This window comes from Lissotriton vulgaris, unplaced genomic scaffold, assembly GCF_964263255.1.
Source record: "Lissotriton vulgaris unplaced genomic scaffold, aLisVul1.2 SCAFFOLD_1037, whole genome shotgun sequence".
Lineage (NCBI taxonomy): Eukaryota > Metazoa > Chordata > Amphibia > Caudata > Salamandridae > Lissotriton > Lissotriton vulgaris.
Window position 1 is genome coordinate 292,201 of NW_028242123.1, and position 17,712 is coordinate 309,912.

The 17,712-nt window shown below is 44.7% G+C and overlaps 1 protein-coding gene across 1 annotated transcript in view; it reads left to right on the forward strand.

Annotated features, from left to right (window-relative positions):
* Nucleotides 1–16,586, forward strand: part of LOC147669056 (uncharacterized) — a 139,706-nt gene extending 123,120 nt beyond the window's left edge. Inside the window, exon 9 of the mRNA XM_086948256.1 lies at nt 15,245–16,586. Coding sequence (XP_086804382.1) covers nt 15,245–15,924 — 680 coding nt within the window. The 3' untranslated portion in view covers nt 15,925–16,586. The remainder of the gene's footprint in view (nt 1–15,244) is intronic.
* The last annotated feature ends 1,126 nt before the right edge of the window (nt 16,587–17,712 follow it).

Below are 17,712 nucleotides of genomic sequence, written 5' to 3' on the forward strand. Positions count from 1 at the left end.
AACAGCGCTCCCTCCACGGTGCTCAGTTAATTCATAAGGGCCCATTCACTATCCACTTTGGTGATGCGGTTGGCACTATGGCCTTGGTCATGGATGACATTGGCAAACAATACGTCACCATATATATTTACACCAATGTAAAACATTTGAAACATGCTATGTGTCCATCACACGAGCAACCAGGGCACCATCTTGGAGTGTCCCTCATTCACCGCGCCAGATTACTTCTCTCCATCTGGGGGTGATCAGCGTTCATGTCCCATACATTTTCCACTGCATACTAATTTTGGTTAAAAGGAGGACTGCTGCCAAATCAGTCTATTCATTAATAGATCTGCCTTGTTGAGTACAGTGATGACTCTTATCATGCCCCCGTGGGCCAAGCCTGCTGCCTCACTTGTAGGTGAAACTTAAGTTAATCACATCTTAATGGATTCAATGCCAGTCCATACTGCTGGCTCAATAAATATATATGTGTGTGTGTGTATGTATACATACACACACACATATATATATATATATGCATTAATAGATCTGCCTTGTTGAGTACAGGGATGACTCCTATCGTGCCCTAGTGGGCCAAGTCTACTGCAACTGATGTAGGCAAAACTTATCTCAATCGGTTAAAAAGCTGTTTCCCATGTTAATCACATCCTAATGGATTCAATGGCAGCCCGTACTGCTTGCTCAATATATATATATATATATATATATATGATACCAAAAAGTTCCCCAGATATGAGGCCGCACTCTTCCACAGGTAGGTAACAACCCTTTTATTTAAATTAGCAGCCTGCTTCACACCCCGTCCTTGTGCCCCCTCCGGACTGACGCGTTTCGAGGAGACATTCCTCTTCTTCAAAGTCCACAAGTGCAGGCAGCCTTTTTGCATGCATCTACAGCGTCCCCGCTGTAGATGCATGTTACCTACCTGTGGAAGAGTGCGGCCTCATATCTGGGGAACTTTTTGGTATCACATATCACGGCGCTTCCAGGCCGTGGAGAGATCGCACCAGCCGGGAAAAAGGAAAAGGCTCTGCGCTTTTGAATTCTTCAAAAAGTGAACAGTGAAGCAGGTATTTTACTGTGGCAGGCTACGTCTCACTCAGGGCTTAATGGAGAGCTGTTGAAAAGAGCCCCCACAAGACAGCGCAGGCACCAAACCCATTGGAGGGTATAAAGACTGCATAAATGAACTACAGGTCCCAGAAAGCAAGAAAAAAACGGCACATGTGAGGCCAATTAAAATATGCTAATAAGGAAGACGGGGACGCTGTAGATGCACGCAAAAAGGCTGCCTGCACTTGTGGACTTTGAAGAAGAGGAATGTCTCCTCGAAACGCGTCAGTCCGGAGGGGGCACAAGGACGGGGTGTGAAGCAGGCTGCTAATTTAAATAAAAGGGTTGTTACCTACCTGTGGAAGAGTGCGGCCTCATATCTGGGGAACTTTTTGGTATCACATATCACGGCGCTTCCAGGCCGTGGAGAGATCGCACCAGCCGGGAAAAAGGAAAAGGCTCTGCGCTTTTGAATTCTTCAAAAAGTGAACAGTGAAGCAGGTATTTTACTGTGGCAGGCTACGTCTCACTCAGGGCTTAATGGAGAGCTGTTGAAAAGAGCCCCCACAAGACAGCGCAGGCACCAAACCCATTGGAGGGTATAAAGACTGCATAAATGAACTACAGGTCCCAGAAAGCAAGAAAAAAACGGCACATGTGAGGCCAATTAAAATATGCTAATAAGGAAGACGGGGACGCTGTAGATGCACGCAAAAAGGCTGCCTGCACTTGTGGACTTTGAAGAAGAGGAATGTCTCCTCGAAACGCGTCAGTCCGGAGGGGGCACAAGGACGGGGTGTGAAGCAGGCTGCTAATTTAAATAAAAGGGTTGTTACCTACCTGTGGAAGAGTGCGGCCTCATATCTGGGGAACTTTTTGGTATCACATATCACGGCGCTTCCAGGCCGTGGAGAGATCGCACCAGCCGGGAAAAAGGAAAAGGCTCTGCGCTTTTGAATTCTTCAAAAAGTGAACAGTGAAGCAGGTATTTTACTGTGGCAGGCTACGTCTCACTCAGGGCTTAATGGAGAGCTGTTGAAAAGAGCCCCCACAAGACAGCGCAGGCACCAAACCCATTGGAGGGTATAAAGACTGCATAAATGAACTACAGGTCCCAGAAAGCAAGAAAAAAACGGCACATGTGAGGCCAATTAAAATATGCTAATAAGGAAGACGGGGACGCTGTAGATGCACGCAAAAAGGCTGCCTGCACTTGTGGACTTTGAAGAAGAGGAATGTCTCCTCGAAACGCGTCAGTCCGGAGGGGGCACAAGGACGGGGTGTGAAGCAGGCTGCTAATTTAAATAAAAGGGTTGTTACCTACCTGTGGAAGAGTGCGGCCTCATATCTGGGGAACTTTTTGGTATCACATATCACGGCGCTTCCAGGCCGTGGAGAGATCGCACCAGCCGGGAAAAAGGAAAAGGCTCTGCGCTTTTGAATTCTTCAAAAAGTGAACAGTGAAGCAGGTATTTTACTGTGGCAGGCTACGTCTCACTCAGGGCTTAATGGAGAGCTGTTGAAAAGAGCCCCCACAAGACAGCGCAGGCACCAAACCCATTGGAGGGTATAAAGACTGCATAAATGAACTACAGGTCCCAGAAAGCAAGAAAAAAACGGCACATGTGAGGCCAATTAAAATATGCTAATAAGGAAGACGGGGACGCTGTAGATGCACGCAAAAAGGCTGCCTGCACTTGTGGACTTTGAAGAAGAGGAATGTCTCCTCGAAACGCGTCAGTCCGGAGGGGGCACAAGGACGGGGTGTGAAGCAGGCTGCTAATTTAAATAAAAGGGTTGTTACCTACCTGTGGAAGAGTGCGGCCTCATATCTGGGGAACTTTTTGGTATCACATATCACGGCGCTTCCAGGCCGTGGAGAGATCGCACCAGCCGGGAAAAAGGAAAAGGCTCTGCGCTTTTGAATTCTTCAAAAAGTGAACAGTGAAGCAGGTATTTTACTGTGGCAGGCTACGTCTCACTCAGGGCTTAATGGAGAGCTGTTGAAAAGAGCCCCCACAAGACAGCGCAGGCACCAAACCCATTGGAGGGTATAAAGACTGCATAAATGAACTACAGGTCCCAGAAAGCAAGAAAAAAACGGCACATGTGAGGCCAATTAAAATATGCTAATAAGGAAGACGGGGACGCTGTAGATGCACGCAAAAAGGCTGCCTGCACTTGTGGACTTTGAAGAAGAGGAATGTCTCCTCGAAACGCGTCAGTCCGGAGGGGGCACAAGGACGGGGTGTGAAGCAGGCTGCTAATTTAAATAAAAGGGTTGTTACCTACCTGTGGAAGAGTGCGGCCTCATATCTGGGGAACTTTTTGGTATCACATATCACGGCGCTTCCAGGCCGTGGAGAGATCGCACCAGCCGGGAAAAAGGAAAAGGCTCTGCGCTTTTGAATTCTTCAAAAAGTGAACAGTGAAGCAGGTATTTTACTGTGGCAGGCTACGTCTCACTCAGGGCTTAATGGAGAGCTGTTGAAAAGAGCCCCCACAAGACAGCGCAGGCACCAAACCCATTGGAGGGTATAAAGACTGCATAAATGAACTACAGGTCCCAGAAAGCAAGAAAAAAACGGCACATGTGAGGCCAATTAAAATATGCTAATAAGGAAGACGGGGACGCTGTAGATGCACGCAAAAAGGCTGCCTGCACTTGTGGACTTTGAAGAAGAGGAATGTCTCCTCGAAACGCGTCAGTCCGGAGGGGGCACAAGGACGGGGTGTGAAGCAGGCTGCTAATTTAAATAAAAGGGTTGTTACCTACCTGTGGAAGAGTGCGGCCTCATATCTGGGGAACTTTTTGGTATCACATATCACGGCGCTTCCAGGCCGTGGAGAGATCGCACCAGCCGGGAAAAAGGAAAAGGCTCTGCGCTTTTGAATTCTTCAAAAAGTGAACAGTGAAGCAGGTATTTTACTGTGGCAGGCTACGTCTCACTCAGGGCTTAATGGAGAGCTGTTGAAAAGAGCCCCCACAAGACAGCGCAGGCACCAAACCCATTGGAGGGTATAAAGACTGCATAAATGAACTACAGGTCCCAGAAAGCAAGAAAAAAACGGCACATGTGAGGCCAATTAAAATATGCTAATAAGGAAGACGGGGACGCTGTAGATGCACGCAAAAAGGCTGCCTGCACTTGTGGACTTTGAAGAAGAGGAATGTCTCCTCGAAACGCGTCAGTCCGGAGGGGGCACAAGGACGGGGTGTGAAGCAGGCTGCTAATTTAAATAAAAGGGTTGTTACCTACCTGTGGAAGAGTGCGGCCTCATATCTGGGGAACTTTTTGGTATCACATATCACGGCGCTTCCAGGCCGTGGAGAGATCGCACCAGCCGGGAAAAAGGAAAAGGCTCTGCGCTTTTGAATTCTTCAAAAAGTGAACAGTGAAGCAGGTATTTTACTGTGGCAGGCTACGTCTCACTCAGGGCTTAATGGAGAGCTGTTGAAAAGAGCCCCCACAAGACAGCGCAGGCACCAAACCCATTGGAGGGTATAAAGACTGCATAAATGAACTACAGGTCCCAGAAAGCAAGAAAAAAACGGCACATGTGAGGCCAATTAAAATATGCTAATAAGGAAGACGGGGACGCTGTAGATGCACGCAAAAAGGCTGCCTGCACTTGTGGACTTTGAAGAAGAGGAATGTCTCCTCGAAACGCGTCAGTCCGGAGGGGGCACAAGGACGGGGTGTGAAGCAGGCTGCTAATTTAAATAAAAGGGTTGTTACCTACCTGTGGAAGAGTGCGGCCTCATATCTGGGGAACTTTTTGGTATCACATATCACGGCGCTTCCAGGCCGTGGAGAGATCGCACCAGCCGGGAAAAAGGAAAAGGCTCTGCGCTTTTGAATTCTTCAAAAAGTGAACAGTGAAGCAGGTATTTTACTGTGGCAGGCTACGTCTCACTCAGGGCTTAATGGAGAGCTGTTGAAAAGAGCCCCCACAAGACAGCGCAGGCACCAAACCCATTGGAGGGTATAAAGACTGCATAAATGAACTACAGGTCCCAGAAAGCAAGAAAAAAACGGCACATGTGAGGCCAATTAAAATATGCTAATAAGGAAGACGGGGACGCTGTAGATGCACGCAAAAAGGCTGCCTGCACTTGTGGACTTTGAAGAAGAGGAATGTCTCCTCGAAACGCGTCAGTCCGGAGGGGGCACAAGGACGGGGTGTGAAGCAGGCTGCTAATTTAAATAAAAGGGTTGTTACCTACCTGTGGAAGAGTGCGGCCTCATATCTGGGGAACTTTTTGGTATCACATATCACGGCGCTTCCAGGCCGTGGAGAGATCGCACCAGCCGGGAAAAAGGAAAAGGCTCTGCGCTTTTGAATTCTTCAAAAAGTGAACAGTGAAGCAGGTATTTTACTGTGGCAGGCTACGTCTCACTCAGGGCTTAATGGAGAGCTGTTGAAAAGAGCCCCCACAAGACAGCGCAGGCACCAAACCCATTGGAGGGTATAAAGACTGCATAAATGAACTACAGGTCCCAGAAAGCAAGAAAAAAACGGCACATGTGAGGCCAATTAAAATATGCTAATAAGGAAGACGGGGACGCTGTAGATGCACGCAAAAAGGCTGCCTGCACTTGTGGACTTTGAAGAAGAGGAATGTCTCCTCGAAACGCGTCAGTCCGGAGGGGGCACAAGGACGGGGTGTGAAGCAGGCTGCTAATTTAAATAAAAGGGTTGTTACCTACCTGTGGAAGAGTGCGGCCTCATATCTGGGGAACTTTTTGGTATAATATATATATATATATATATATATATATATATATATGTGTGTGTGAAATATATATATATATATATATATATACTAGCAGCCCGTCCCGACGTTGTCCGGGAGCAAAAGACTGCTTCAGGGCCCCCTCCGCCTTGCAGAAGAGTTGTCTGTGCAAGTCCTGGCCCTGTTCAACTGATTTGGCCCACTTGTGTTCTTTTTTTTAATTCGTATGTATTGTTTTCCGCGTTTTATGTTATCCGAAAGATGTGAGGAGAGTGTTGTGTCACCTGTTTAATGTTTCTTTTTCTTTCGAAGGCTCTTTCCGTGTGTTCGTTTTTGTATCCCTTCAAAGAAGTTTCCCTTTCATTTTGTCAATTGTGTGGTGAAGTCCTGGCAGTGCTCGAGTGATTATGGGCATTTGTGTTATTTTCTTTATTCGTATGTCTTATTGTAAGCATTTTATCTTGTCCCCAAGATGTGAGGAAAGTCTTGTGAATGCGCAGTCGATTGCGTTTCTCCGTTAAGAAATGTCGGCTTTTTTTGTTCGTGTTCACCCCCCTGTGACGTCGTTGGTCAATGGCCAATGGTTGAAGACTTTTTTTTTGGTAAGCCGAAGTCGTGTGTGTGTTTTCTTTAGTGCGTTGTGATTGGTGTAGTATGCGATTAATCCTGCCCCCTGTGTGGCGTCATTTGACACTCCTCGTCGATGGAAGGCCCGCCCGGTTTTTAATGCGAAGGTGTCAATGTTGTCTGGGTAACTGCAACGAATGTGTGTATATTTCTTATAGCGCGCACCTCTGCTGTTTTTGTATATTGGTGTTACCGCGCTGTATGTGGGAATTTAAATTCATTGAAAGCGCATTTTGGCTGTATGTGTTGGGATTTGCAAATGTTTGTTAGTAATTCATTGAAAGCGCATTTGCACTCTATGTCTGCATATTGTGCGTTCTAAATTCAGTGAAAGCGCATTTCCGCTCTATGTGTGCATATGTAAGTGTGTTGTGAAGTCGCTTGGCCTATGTTTGTTATTTGCACTTGGCACGGCCCTGTAAACGCCCACATTTGTTGTTTGAGACGCCCACGGGCCACGACCACGCCCCCAAGGGACTACTTTACCACTTTTGTTGTTTTTGCTTTTTTAATCTATATGGTGAACATATCTATAGCCTATGTCCTTCTGCCACATCTCCCCTTTCAAACAGTGTATTGGGTGTAGTGATTGGTGCATTACTTTTGTAGTTTACCTGGCTCAAAGGTTTGTGTTCTCTCTTTATAATAGTAGTATAGATATATATATATATATATATATATATATATATATATATTCTTTACCTCTGGAACGGTGCTGTGTCTTTTCATTGAAAGCTGAAGATCAAGGTGGTGCTATTTGAATAAATGTATTATAAATATATTATAAATATATATATATATATAATATATATATATATATAACCATAGGTTTTACAGAAGTTATAGTTAGGAATTAGCATTTAAAAAACCTTAGATATTCACTGCAAAAAACATAGGTTTCATGGACGTTATAGTTAATTGGACATTTCACTCATATAAAACCAGAGAAATTCGCCTGTTCTGGTTAGTTGAGCTAACTATAACTTGCATTCCCGCAATGCACTGCTGATGATGTCACATATTACATCACTCATGACATGGTCAGTGACATCAATGATGACATCACTGATGACATCTCAAATGACATCACTGATGACATCATCCAGTGACTGTGTGTTTCTGTAAAGGTTAAATATGTTTTATATATATATATATATCTTGAAAGCACTTTTCAGGCGAAAAGAGGTGAGTCGCACACACATCGCATTTCTTTCCACAGCTCATTTAATGAAATGCTCCATGTTCGTGTCCTTATGCATTTCAACCGTACAACGGTCTTCTTCAGAGGAGGAGGAGCATGGCAAGTCTCTGGCGGCGGCGCTGCAAATACCTGGCCATTACGGAGCTTCTATTTATTTGTCCAGCCCATCATGGGCGTTTTATTTCACCTTGAGCATCCTGGTCAATGTAGTCGCTTTACCACCTTGATGACAGCCCTTCAATGGGAGACGATAGTGCCAAATCTTGCTGATGCGATTCCCCAAACAATCCACTTTGGGAACTGCTGGGACCTATACCACGGTCCAGTCCATGGTGGCTGCCGCTGCCCTTTTGCTTTGAAGCACGGAACTTGAACGGTCAGGTGCGGGCAGTACCGGCGCTCAACTAACCGTGAGCAAGACAGCGGACGCTGTCGAAACGCGTTGGTTTTTTGTTTTCTGACCCCATGGATGAATAAAAGCACTTAAGAAACTTAACCGCAGCGTTGTGCTGGATTTTGATTTGAAAGCGACTCCGACTTTTCTGCCTTGTGCGAGGAGGAAATCTTGTTGAAATACATAGCAGTTGGGCTCAACTGCAGGAGTGACGCGACCACGACTGGAGCGCCATCTGGGGAAGGAGGGAGCCACAAGGAGGTGATATATATATATATATATATATATATATATATATATATATATATATATATATATATATATGCCAAGGTGTATTGAAGAATGAATGCATTTATAAATACCTTAAGAGATTATTTAGTAGGTGCGTGACTGACTGTATAAGTGAGTAATTGAACGTGTCTTACTGAATGCATGAGTTAGTGACTAAACAGTGTAAAAGTCTGTGTTAGTCTCTCCGTTGGTGTGTAAGCAACTGCATGGGTTGCTGAATAACTACATGAGTGTCTATATAAGTTATTGATTTGTAGTCTGAGTATCTCTATGAGTCCCTGAGTGTCTGTGTGGGGGGGGGGTGTATGAGTCTGTGCATAGATGTCTAAGCGGGTGATTCAGTTGTTGTATGGATTATAAAGTGCATCTGGGAAGGGCTGTATGGGTGAGTTAGTGTGTGTATGGGTGTGTTGGTGAGTAAATGGATGTCTCAGTGGTATATCTGTGAATAACTACATATGTTTTAAGGCACTATATGTGAGTGTTGGAGTATATAAATGAGTATAAGTGACACTAAGTTATTTGAAGAGTGTGTGGCTAAATAAGTGTCTGATTCTATCAGTGATTGTATAACACAGCACATATGTGTTAGTATCTGTATAAATAAGTGATGTAGTATGTCTAAAAATAACAAAGGTGGTGTGTATAACTTTATACATGAGCAAATAGGTATGTAGTTGATTATTTGCTTTACTAACTAGGTGTGTGAGTAACTCTATGGATGAGTGGCAGAGTGTGACTGCATGTATAGATGTACAAGTGCATATTATAGTCCTGTATTGATGAGTAACTACAAGTGTAAGTGATTATATGTCTGTGTAGACCTAGGAAATAGTGAGTGGTATGTAGTATATGGCATTCTTGTGTGTACGGTTTCAAAAATCATACTCTGCCTTTTAGAATGCGTGTGTCAAAGTTTATATTAGGGAAAGTGCACTGTTAAAAGAATCTAATCATTAACATATCCAAGGAAACACTGGCCCATTGTCAAATAGCCACACTACAACGTGGCACGTCATTTGTACCAACGTATCAATCAAATGAGCCTGAAACAGAAGCCAGCTTATTTAAAGTCATGAGGAACATCAGACTTCAACATTTTTTCACCAATGTGGCCCCCGAGTCCACAGGCGAAACTGGAGACACTCATATGGGCTTAAGGAGCAAAAGCTCATTCATGGCACCAGTTAGTCACAAAATATTTGACTCCTATGAGACCATCACCGTGAACGAAATTAAGGAACTGTTTAAGAAACCTGTTACAAAAACACCAATTTTACCATCAGAGAAAGGCAAGCGATCAATCAAATTGTCAACAATCAGAATATAGTTTGCTGCAAAGCTGACAAAGGAGGTGCACTCGTGATAATGGATTCAGACTTCTACCAAAGGAGTGTTAGTGAACATGTACACAATGTTGATTTATACGTGAAACTACCCCAGGATCCAACAAGAGAATTTGCTAAAATATTAATAACCATTGTGGAGAATCCCTGCTCAATGGGTGTGATAACTGATAAGGACAAAAAATATTTGATACAAGAATACCCGTGGAGCCCCAGTTTGCATATTCTTCCCAAAATACACAAGGATTTTAAAAAACCACTGTTCCGTCCAATTGTGTCTACGAAGGGATCCATCCATGAACCAATTGGAAGGTACTTAGACAAACATCTACAACCAATAGTGAAACAAATAATTACTTACATATGCGACACAACAGATTTCGTAACCAGATTAAACGGCGCCACTTTGGATCCTACCATGACAATAACTTTATTGACCATCGATGCATGTGGCTCTAAACATCCATTCCGCACAACAGAGGCATAGAAGGAATTGAATTGTTTCTAATCAACCACAACATCAGACAAGAATTAAAGATCTTCCTCTTAGAACTACTTCAATACACCTTAAATCATAGTTACTTTACATGGAACAACGACTTTTTCTTACAATTAGCCGAATCATCAATGGACAATTGTGCGGCTCCCAGCTAAGCTAAATTGTTTATGCATCGTCTGGAACTGGACAACATCTTATCCAACCCGAGATGGAATGAGAAGATCCTGAGATTTTGGCGCTATATTGATGACATCTTTCTCATATGGAAAGGCCTCTAGATGAGATTAAGGACTTTATTACATTCATCAACAATATAGACGACCACATTCAATTCACAAATTCGGTCAGCACATGTATACACAAAGAGTCGAGACAGGAACAATTCTTTACATTTTGACAGCTGTCATCCGATGTCCTTAAAACGACATCTGCCGTATTCTCAATTGTTAAGAATAAAAAGAATCTCTTCACAGGCCAGTACATAAGTGGAGAATCAGAACACAACGCTCGCAAAATTCAAGGAAAGGAATTATCCAGAAACGGTTTTGACCAGAGCAAAAGAAAGAGCAGGAACAATCAATAGATCTGAATTACTAACAACTCGAGCAAGAGAAACAACCAGCAACAGACCAGTATTTGTGTTCAAATTTTCAACCAAGAGTTATTAGGTAAAGAAAATCATACAACATTTTTTTGGGGTCCTGGGGACCTCAGGACACAAGTGGACTTCATCCCCGAGCAGCAGCACGCCAGGAGGTGTGTGTAAAAAGGGGGCGTTGCCCCAGACCACTCTCAGCAATCCATCTGTGTGGGACTTCCTAGAGACAACAGGAGGGCTAGTTGGCCCCCAGGGACCCTCAGGAGGCAAGGGGACTTCATCCCTCAACCAAGAGCACTCCAGAAGGTGCGTTTGCAGAGTGGTGGAGAAAGAGAGCATGGCCTGTGTCCACCTCTCAGCAATCCCACTGTGTGGGGCTTACTGGAGGTAAGAGGTAGGCTAGTTGGCCCCTAAGGACCCCAGCAGCAAAGTGGACTTCAATCCCCATCCAAGAGCACACCAGGGAGCGCGTTTACAGAATGGTGGGCAAAGGGGGCGTGGCCTGCTATGAGAACTTAGCAATCCTGCTGTGTGGGACGTAATGGAGGTAATAGGAGGGGTAGTTTGCCCCCCAGGACATCCTTGGAGACCAACTACTTATCTATTACCTCCAGTAAGCCCCACACAGTGGGATTGCTAAAACGTTTTAGGAGGCCATGCACCCTTTCTCCACCACTCTGCAAACGTGACTACTAGTTAAAGAAGTGTTTGCAATGTAATAGGTTTTGCATTTGCGAGAGTTAGAGCTATTAGCGTTGTAAATGTAAACGTTTTTACTAAAGTTTTTTGGCGTGTATGTACGTTGTGTGTAGTGGAATCATGTGGTAAGTTGTGCGGTGAGATTATGTAGATAGAAAGTATGTGGTATTTAGTGTATAGGAATTATGTAGAGTGGGACTGTGTTATAGAGAGTAATTATGTGGTATGATAGTCTTGTGTTGTGGACTGGTAACCTCAGGTTTAGTCTTCCTCGTTTCCATAGAAGCTCAACTATGAACTCAGTAAGACAAAAAAAGGAATCAATGAGGAGCACTTGTGGACCTAGTCAGAGGTATGAGCAGGACCACTGGAATTATGCAACTGTTTGGCTGCACCGACTTTCGCACAATTATACATTTTCCGCATTAGCCACATAATCTACCGTCTGCTCCCTAATCTGCAGATTTGAACACAAAAAACCTTGTTTCTAGCTCAAACAGCTCAAATGTTACCAAAAATGCAGCAACAAGTGTTAGAGCGTGTTGGAAGGCCCTTTGCAAACCTAGAATGATCACCTGTTACTTATTGCTAAATGTAGGTGTTAAATTGGCACTAATGGTGGGCAAGCCACTCTTGCCTCTTTCTGTACCTCTGTTGCCTCTGTCTGCACTTCTCTTGCCTCTTTCTTCACCCCTCTTGCTTCTTTCTGCACCTCTGTTGCTTATTTCTGCACTTCTATTGCCTCTTTCTATACCTCTGTTGCCTCTTTCTGCACTTCTCTTGCCTCTTTCTGTACCCCTCTTGCTTCTTTCTGCACCTTTGTTGCTTCTTTCTGCACCCCTATTGCCTCTTTCTGCACCTCTTTTTCTTCTTTCTGCACCCCACTGGCCTCTTGCGGCACCTCTGTTGCTTTTTTCTGCAGATCTCTTGCCTCTTTCTGCACCTCTCTTGCCTCTTTCTGCACCCCTGTTCCTTCTTTCTGCACCTTTCGTGCCCGTTTCTGCACCTCTCTTGCCTCTTTCTGTACCTCTGTTGCTTTTTTCTGCACTTCTCTTGCTCTTTCTGCACCCTTCATGCCTCTTTCTGTATCCCTCTTGCCTCTTTGTGCACCTCTCTTACCTCTTTCTGTGCTCCTCTTGTCTCTTTTTGCACCTCTGTTGGTGCTTTCTGCACTGCTTTTGCTTCTTTCTGCACCTTATTTTGCAAATGTCAGCCTCCCTCATGCCTTTTTCTGCACCCTTCTTTGCTATTTCTCCGCCTCTCTTGCTTATTTCTGTACTTCTTTCTTCTTTCTTCACTGCTCTTGCTTCTTTCTGCACCTCTCTGGCATATTTCCCTACCCCTCTTACCTCTTTCTGCACCCCGTTCCCTCTTTCTGTACCTTTCTTGCCTGTTTCTGCGCCTCGCTTGCCTCTTGCTGCACCTCTGTTGCTTCTTTCTGCACTTCTCTTGCTTCTTTCTGCAACCCTTTTCCCTCTTTCTGTACCCCGTTTGCTTCATTCTGCACCTCTCCTGCCTCTTTCTGGACTCTTCTTGCCTCTTTCTGCATTTCTGTTGGTTCTTTTGTGCTGCTCTTGCTTCTTTCTACACCTCTCTTGCACATTTCTGCACCCCCTTGCCTTCTTCTGCACTTGTCGTTTCAACTTTCTGCACCTCTCTTGCCTCTGTCTGCACACCTGTTCCCTCTTTCTGCACCTTTTTCTTGTTTCTGCAACTTTTTTGCCTCTTTCTGCACTTCTCTTGCCTCCTTCTGTACCTCTGTTGCTTCTTTCTGCACTCGTCTTCCCTCTTTCTGCACCTCTCTTGGTTCTTTCTGCACCCTTCTTCCCTTTCTTGTGTCCCTCTTGCCTCTTTCTGCAGATCTCTTGTCATTTTCTGCACCTCTGTTGCCTCTTTCTGTACCTCACTTGCCTCTTTCTGCACTTTTCTTTCTTCTTTTTACACCTTTGTTGCTTTTTTCAGCAATTCTTTTGCCTCTTTCTGCACCTCTCTTGCGTCTTTCTGCACCTCCGTTGCCTCTTTCTGCACCTCCATTGCCTCTTTCTGCACCTCACTTGCTTCTTTCTGAACTCCTCTTGCCTCTTTCTGTACCCTTCTTTCCTCTTTCTACACCTTTCCTGCCTATTTCTGCACCTCTCTCGCCTCTTTCTGTACCTGTGTTGCTTTTTTCTGAACTTCTCTTGCCTCTTTCTGCACCCTTTGCGCCTCTTTCAGCACCTCTGTTGCATCTTTCTGCACTTCTCTTCCTTCTTTATGCACCCTTGCTGCCTCTTTCTGTACCCCTCTTGCCTCTTTTTGCTCCTCTGTTGGTTCTTTCTGCACTGCTCTTGCTTCTTTCTGCACCTCTGTTGCCTTTTTCTGCACCTCATTTGCTTTTTTCAGCAATTCTCCTGCTTCTTTCTGCACTCCCCTTGTTGTCTTCTGCACCTCTCTTGCATCTTTCTGCACCTCTGTTGCCTCTTTCGGTACCTCATTTGCTTCTTTCTGCGTCCCTCTTGCCTCTTTCTGCACCCCTTGGGCCTCTTTTTGCACCACTGTTCCCTCTTTCTGTACCTTTCCTGCCTGTTTCTGCACCTCTCTTGCCTTTTTCTGTACCTCTGTTGCTTCTTTCTGCACTTCTCTTGCTCTTTCTGCACCCTTCGCGCCTCTAGTAAGCTTATTCAAAAGTGTACAAGTACTCACAAGTGTACGTTACCCTTGTGAATTAGGCTGTATATCTCTGACTCCAGTTGCGGCAGACTCAGGAGTTTTATGGAGTGATTTTAAAAAAGCACAAGCAGAGTCAAACACTGAAATGAGCATGTGGCTTTGTTTAGAAGGGGTTGGTTGATGTGCAACGGGGGGTTGACAGCCCAAGTGGGCTGGGCTTGGTTTGTCTGAGTGGTTTGTTCTGTCTGCATATTAGAGGGCAGTAATGTTTTGCTCTAGGTGTCCTATTTGGGTGTCTCATTGTGCTTGCATGTCACAAGGTGGGAAAGGCTTCCTCTGGGTGGCCTGTTCGATTGGCTTGTTCTGCAGTTCTGCACCTTAGGTGGCGGCAGTGGTTCTCTCTGGGTGGCTCATTCAGTCTGCATGTTATAAGGAGGCACAGGCTCTCCCTGGAAGGTTCATTCAGTAGGTCTGCATGTTACAAGGTGGCGATGGTTCTCTCGGGGTGGCTCGTTCTTCCTACACACTACAAGGTGGCAGTGGTCCTCTCTCGGCACCTATGTAGGTGCTTAGTTCTGCAGGTCTGCACATGTTAGGAGATGTCAATAGCTCTCTCTGGATGGCTTGTCTGACTGGCTTCCTGTCGCTCCACGTTACAAGGTGGTAGTGGTTCTCTGGCTGATCTGTCTCAGTGGTTCCTTCTGCAAGTCTGCACATGTGAGAAAGTGGTGATGGTTCACTCCTATAAGCCTGTCTGGGTAGTTTGTTCTGTCTGCTCAAGTTAGGCTCATTCTGTAGCTTTCCTGGGTGGCTTCATTGAGAGCTGAACTCTTACCCATTTCCCTGCTTCTTTTCACAGTCTATGTCTGCCTGCAGACAAAGTATTGTCCTCTCTCCGGCCCCATGCTGTTATTGTCTCAACATAAAGAATGCCTACTGTCTTCACTGCTTACCCTTACAACTCTTTAATTAGTCAGCCAGTCGTGATTCTACCACCTGGTACCCATGGTCCAGCCACAAAGTGCTTGGTTGTGTATACAGAGCTTGTACTCTTACTGCCTTTCGATACACTCCTGCTGTGGAAATGATTGATGCACCATTTCCCTTCTAGAAAGCTAACATTCATTTATTTCAATCTTACAGGAAATGGATCGATAATGAGCAACATGAGTACCTCTTTTCAATATCATGAAAAACCTGCAATTTTCAAATCTGTGGCACAAAAGAGGAAAGTAAACATGGTCCAGAACATTTCTGAGATAAGACATTCCAATAGCCAGATGCCACCAGCGAGTACTCAAGAACAAGGAGGAGAGAAAAGTGCAGATTGGCCAAGAGCTTGCAGTGCTCTGCAGAAGTCGACACCCTACGAGTGGAGATTAGAAAAGAGCTGTGAGAGTACAGTGAAAAACAACAGTGTTCTCTGTGAATCAACCACACCGCAAAGTAGCAAACCATACACACATGCTGACAGTGGGCAGACCAGCCCAATGAGCTGCTATGTACAATATCATCAAGAACACAATTTACAAGGAAGATATGCATGTACTGAATGTGGTAAAAGCTTTGGAGCGATGTCAAGTTTGCTCATACATAGGAGAATACATACAGGGGAGAGACCTTATCATTGTACCGTGTGTGAAAAAAGCTTCAATCAAATAGGAGCTTTAAATAGGCACCAAAAAATGCACACAGGAGAAAGACTGCATCGGTGCACTGTATGCGGAAAAGGATTCAACCGAAAGGACTACCTGCAGGTCCACAAGAAAATACACCCAAACATGGTAGACGATTGTGAGTTCCATCTAGTGGAAATTATGTAAATACCAAAGTGTGGACCATGAGCGAATTAGGGAGCACATGGAGTTGTTATCGTCCTTTTACCAATGCATAGAAAAGAGAGTTATAAGAGGCATCCAGATAGAATTAAAGACAACTACACATATATGGCTCAGAAGAAGAAATGTTATTGCAACTGATTGTCAAGTCTTCCCCACAAATAGTGAGAGGAATAAAGATGGCCAGTGATGATTGCAGCATCTGGTCTAAACTGTGAAGTGTATAAATCGTTCTAGATGTGTTGTGGCACATTTCGTTGATTTTGTGACTGAACTTAGAAATTGAGTCTATGAAAGGGACTAGGTATGGACCCCATAAAGAAGCTAAGTGTTAACAATAACCTGGATTTACTTTGAGAGAATAGTAGCAACCCTTGTCTCTTGATGAAGGTCCTGACCTGGTATACAAAAAAAAGAAGCTGAGTGTAGAGTTGCCATCCCAAGACTACAGTGTGTGTTAGATGTACATTACCAGAAAAACGTCAGAGAAATGAGAGGAAGGAGGTGGGTGGAATGTTATAGGTATACCTAAAAACCAAGAAAGCAGATATACATCACTTCCTTTACAAAAACACAGTGAGTATAGGTCCATCATCGTAGGTTTGGAAACAGGCTTTTACTCAACAAAGAGCGAAATGCTCAGTCAATTTTACAGCATTGCTTAAAAAGAACAGGCAGTGTGCCACACTACTTAAAAACCTGGAAAAGACGTATACTTGACTCCGTCCTTGACGGTTTTGGCTCTTTTCTTCCAGTATCAAACAAAGTACCAGATATCTTTTAACCCACTAGTGCAATCTATGTCCATGCAATAGCTAGATCTCACTCTTAGCATGGGTATTGAGGGGTCTGCCGGCAGCTGTTCTACAGGGCTGAGTCTATCCACAGACTGCCACGCCCACTGGCTAAAATGTAGACACTAGAAATGGCCGCCTGCCACTCCTTATAGCACTAGAAACTCCTGAAAACACAGCTAATAACTATGGCAGTTGCCCTGCCCACTCACATGTGTCCAAGTCTTATGTGGTAGTCCTAGAAGGTTAAACACCTACTGTTTTAGGCCATGGGCATTGTTTTGGGGCAGTGGAGCAGGGAAACAGCGCTTCTGTCCAGCCGGTGGACCTAGGTGGAGCCCACAAATTCAACTGAGGCAGCTTCTATAGCCATGTTAACCAACTTGTCGTAAAACGAGGATAGTGGAAGATAGCAGTTGGTGTTGCCTTCCATTGATGTCTTGCAGCTGGATTTGAAATCAGGCTGATGGAGTCTAGAGACCTGCTGATGAAGATCTTGGTAGTAGGAGAAAGTCTTCTTATCTGGTGACCACTTGGCAGAGGACAAAACCCGCAGATGTGGTCCAGGAACTAAGTGATGCTTCAAAGAGGATGTGAGAGTAAAAAAATAATTTTGGGAAGTAGTATTGATGTAGCAGGGAACATACCACGGGCAGTGTATGAAGCAGTGCAGATTATGTGACCTCAAGTTGTCTTTGGGAAGAGAGGCTTTGTGCACAAAACCTTGAATACATTTGTAATCTCCAAAAACCTTAACATTCAATCCAATATTGCTGCAAAAATGACCGAACAGACTATATAGTAATTATCCCCTGCCTGAAGGGAGATGCTGTCCGTCAGCTCTTTACAGGCCTGCAATGGCCACCTCCTCTTAAAGAGATCCAGTTCAGAGCCCATGATGTAAATTAGGATAGCTTACCAGGAGGCGCTGCTGTTTTAGAGAAGGTAACAAGGCACCATTGGTGAAACCTGGGACCGA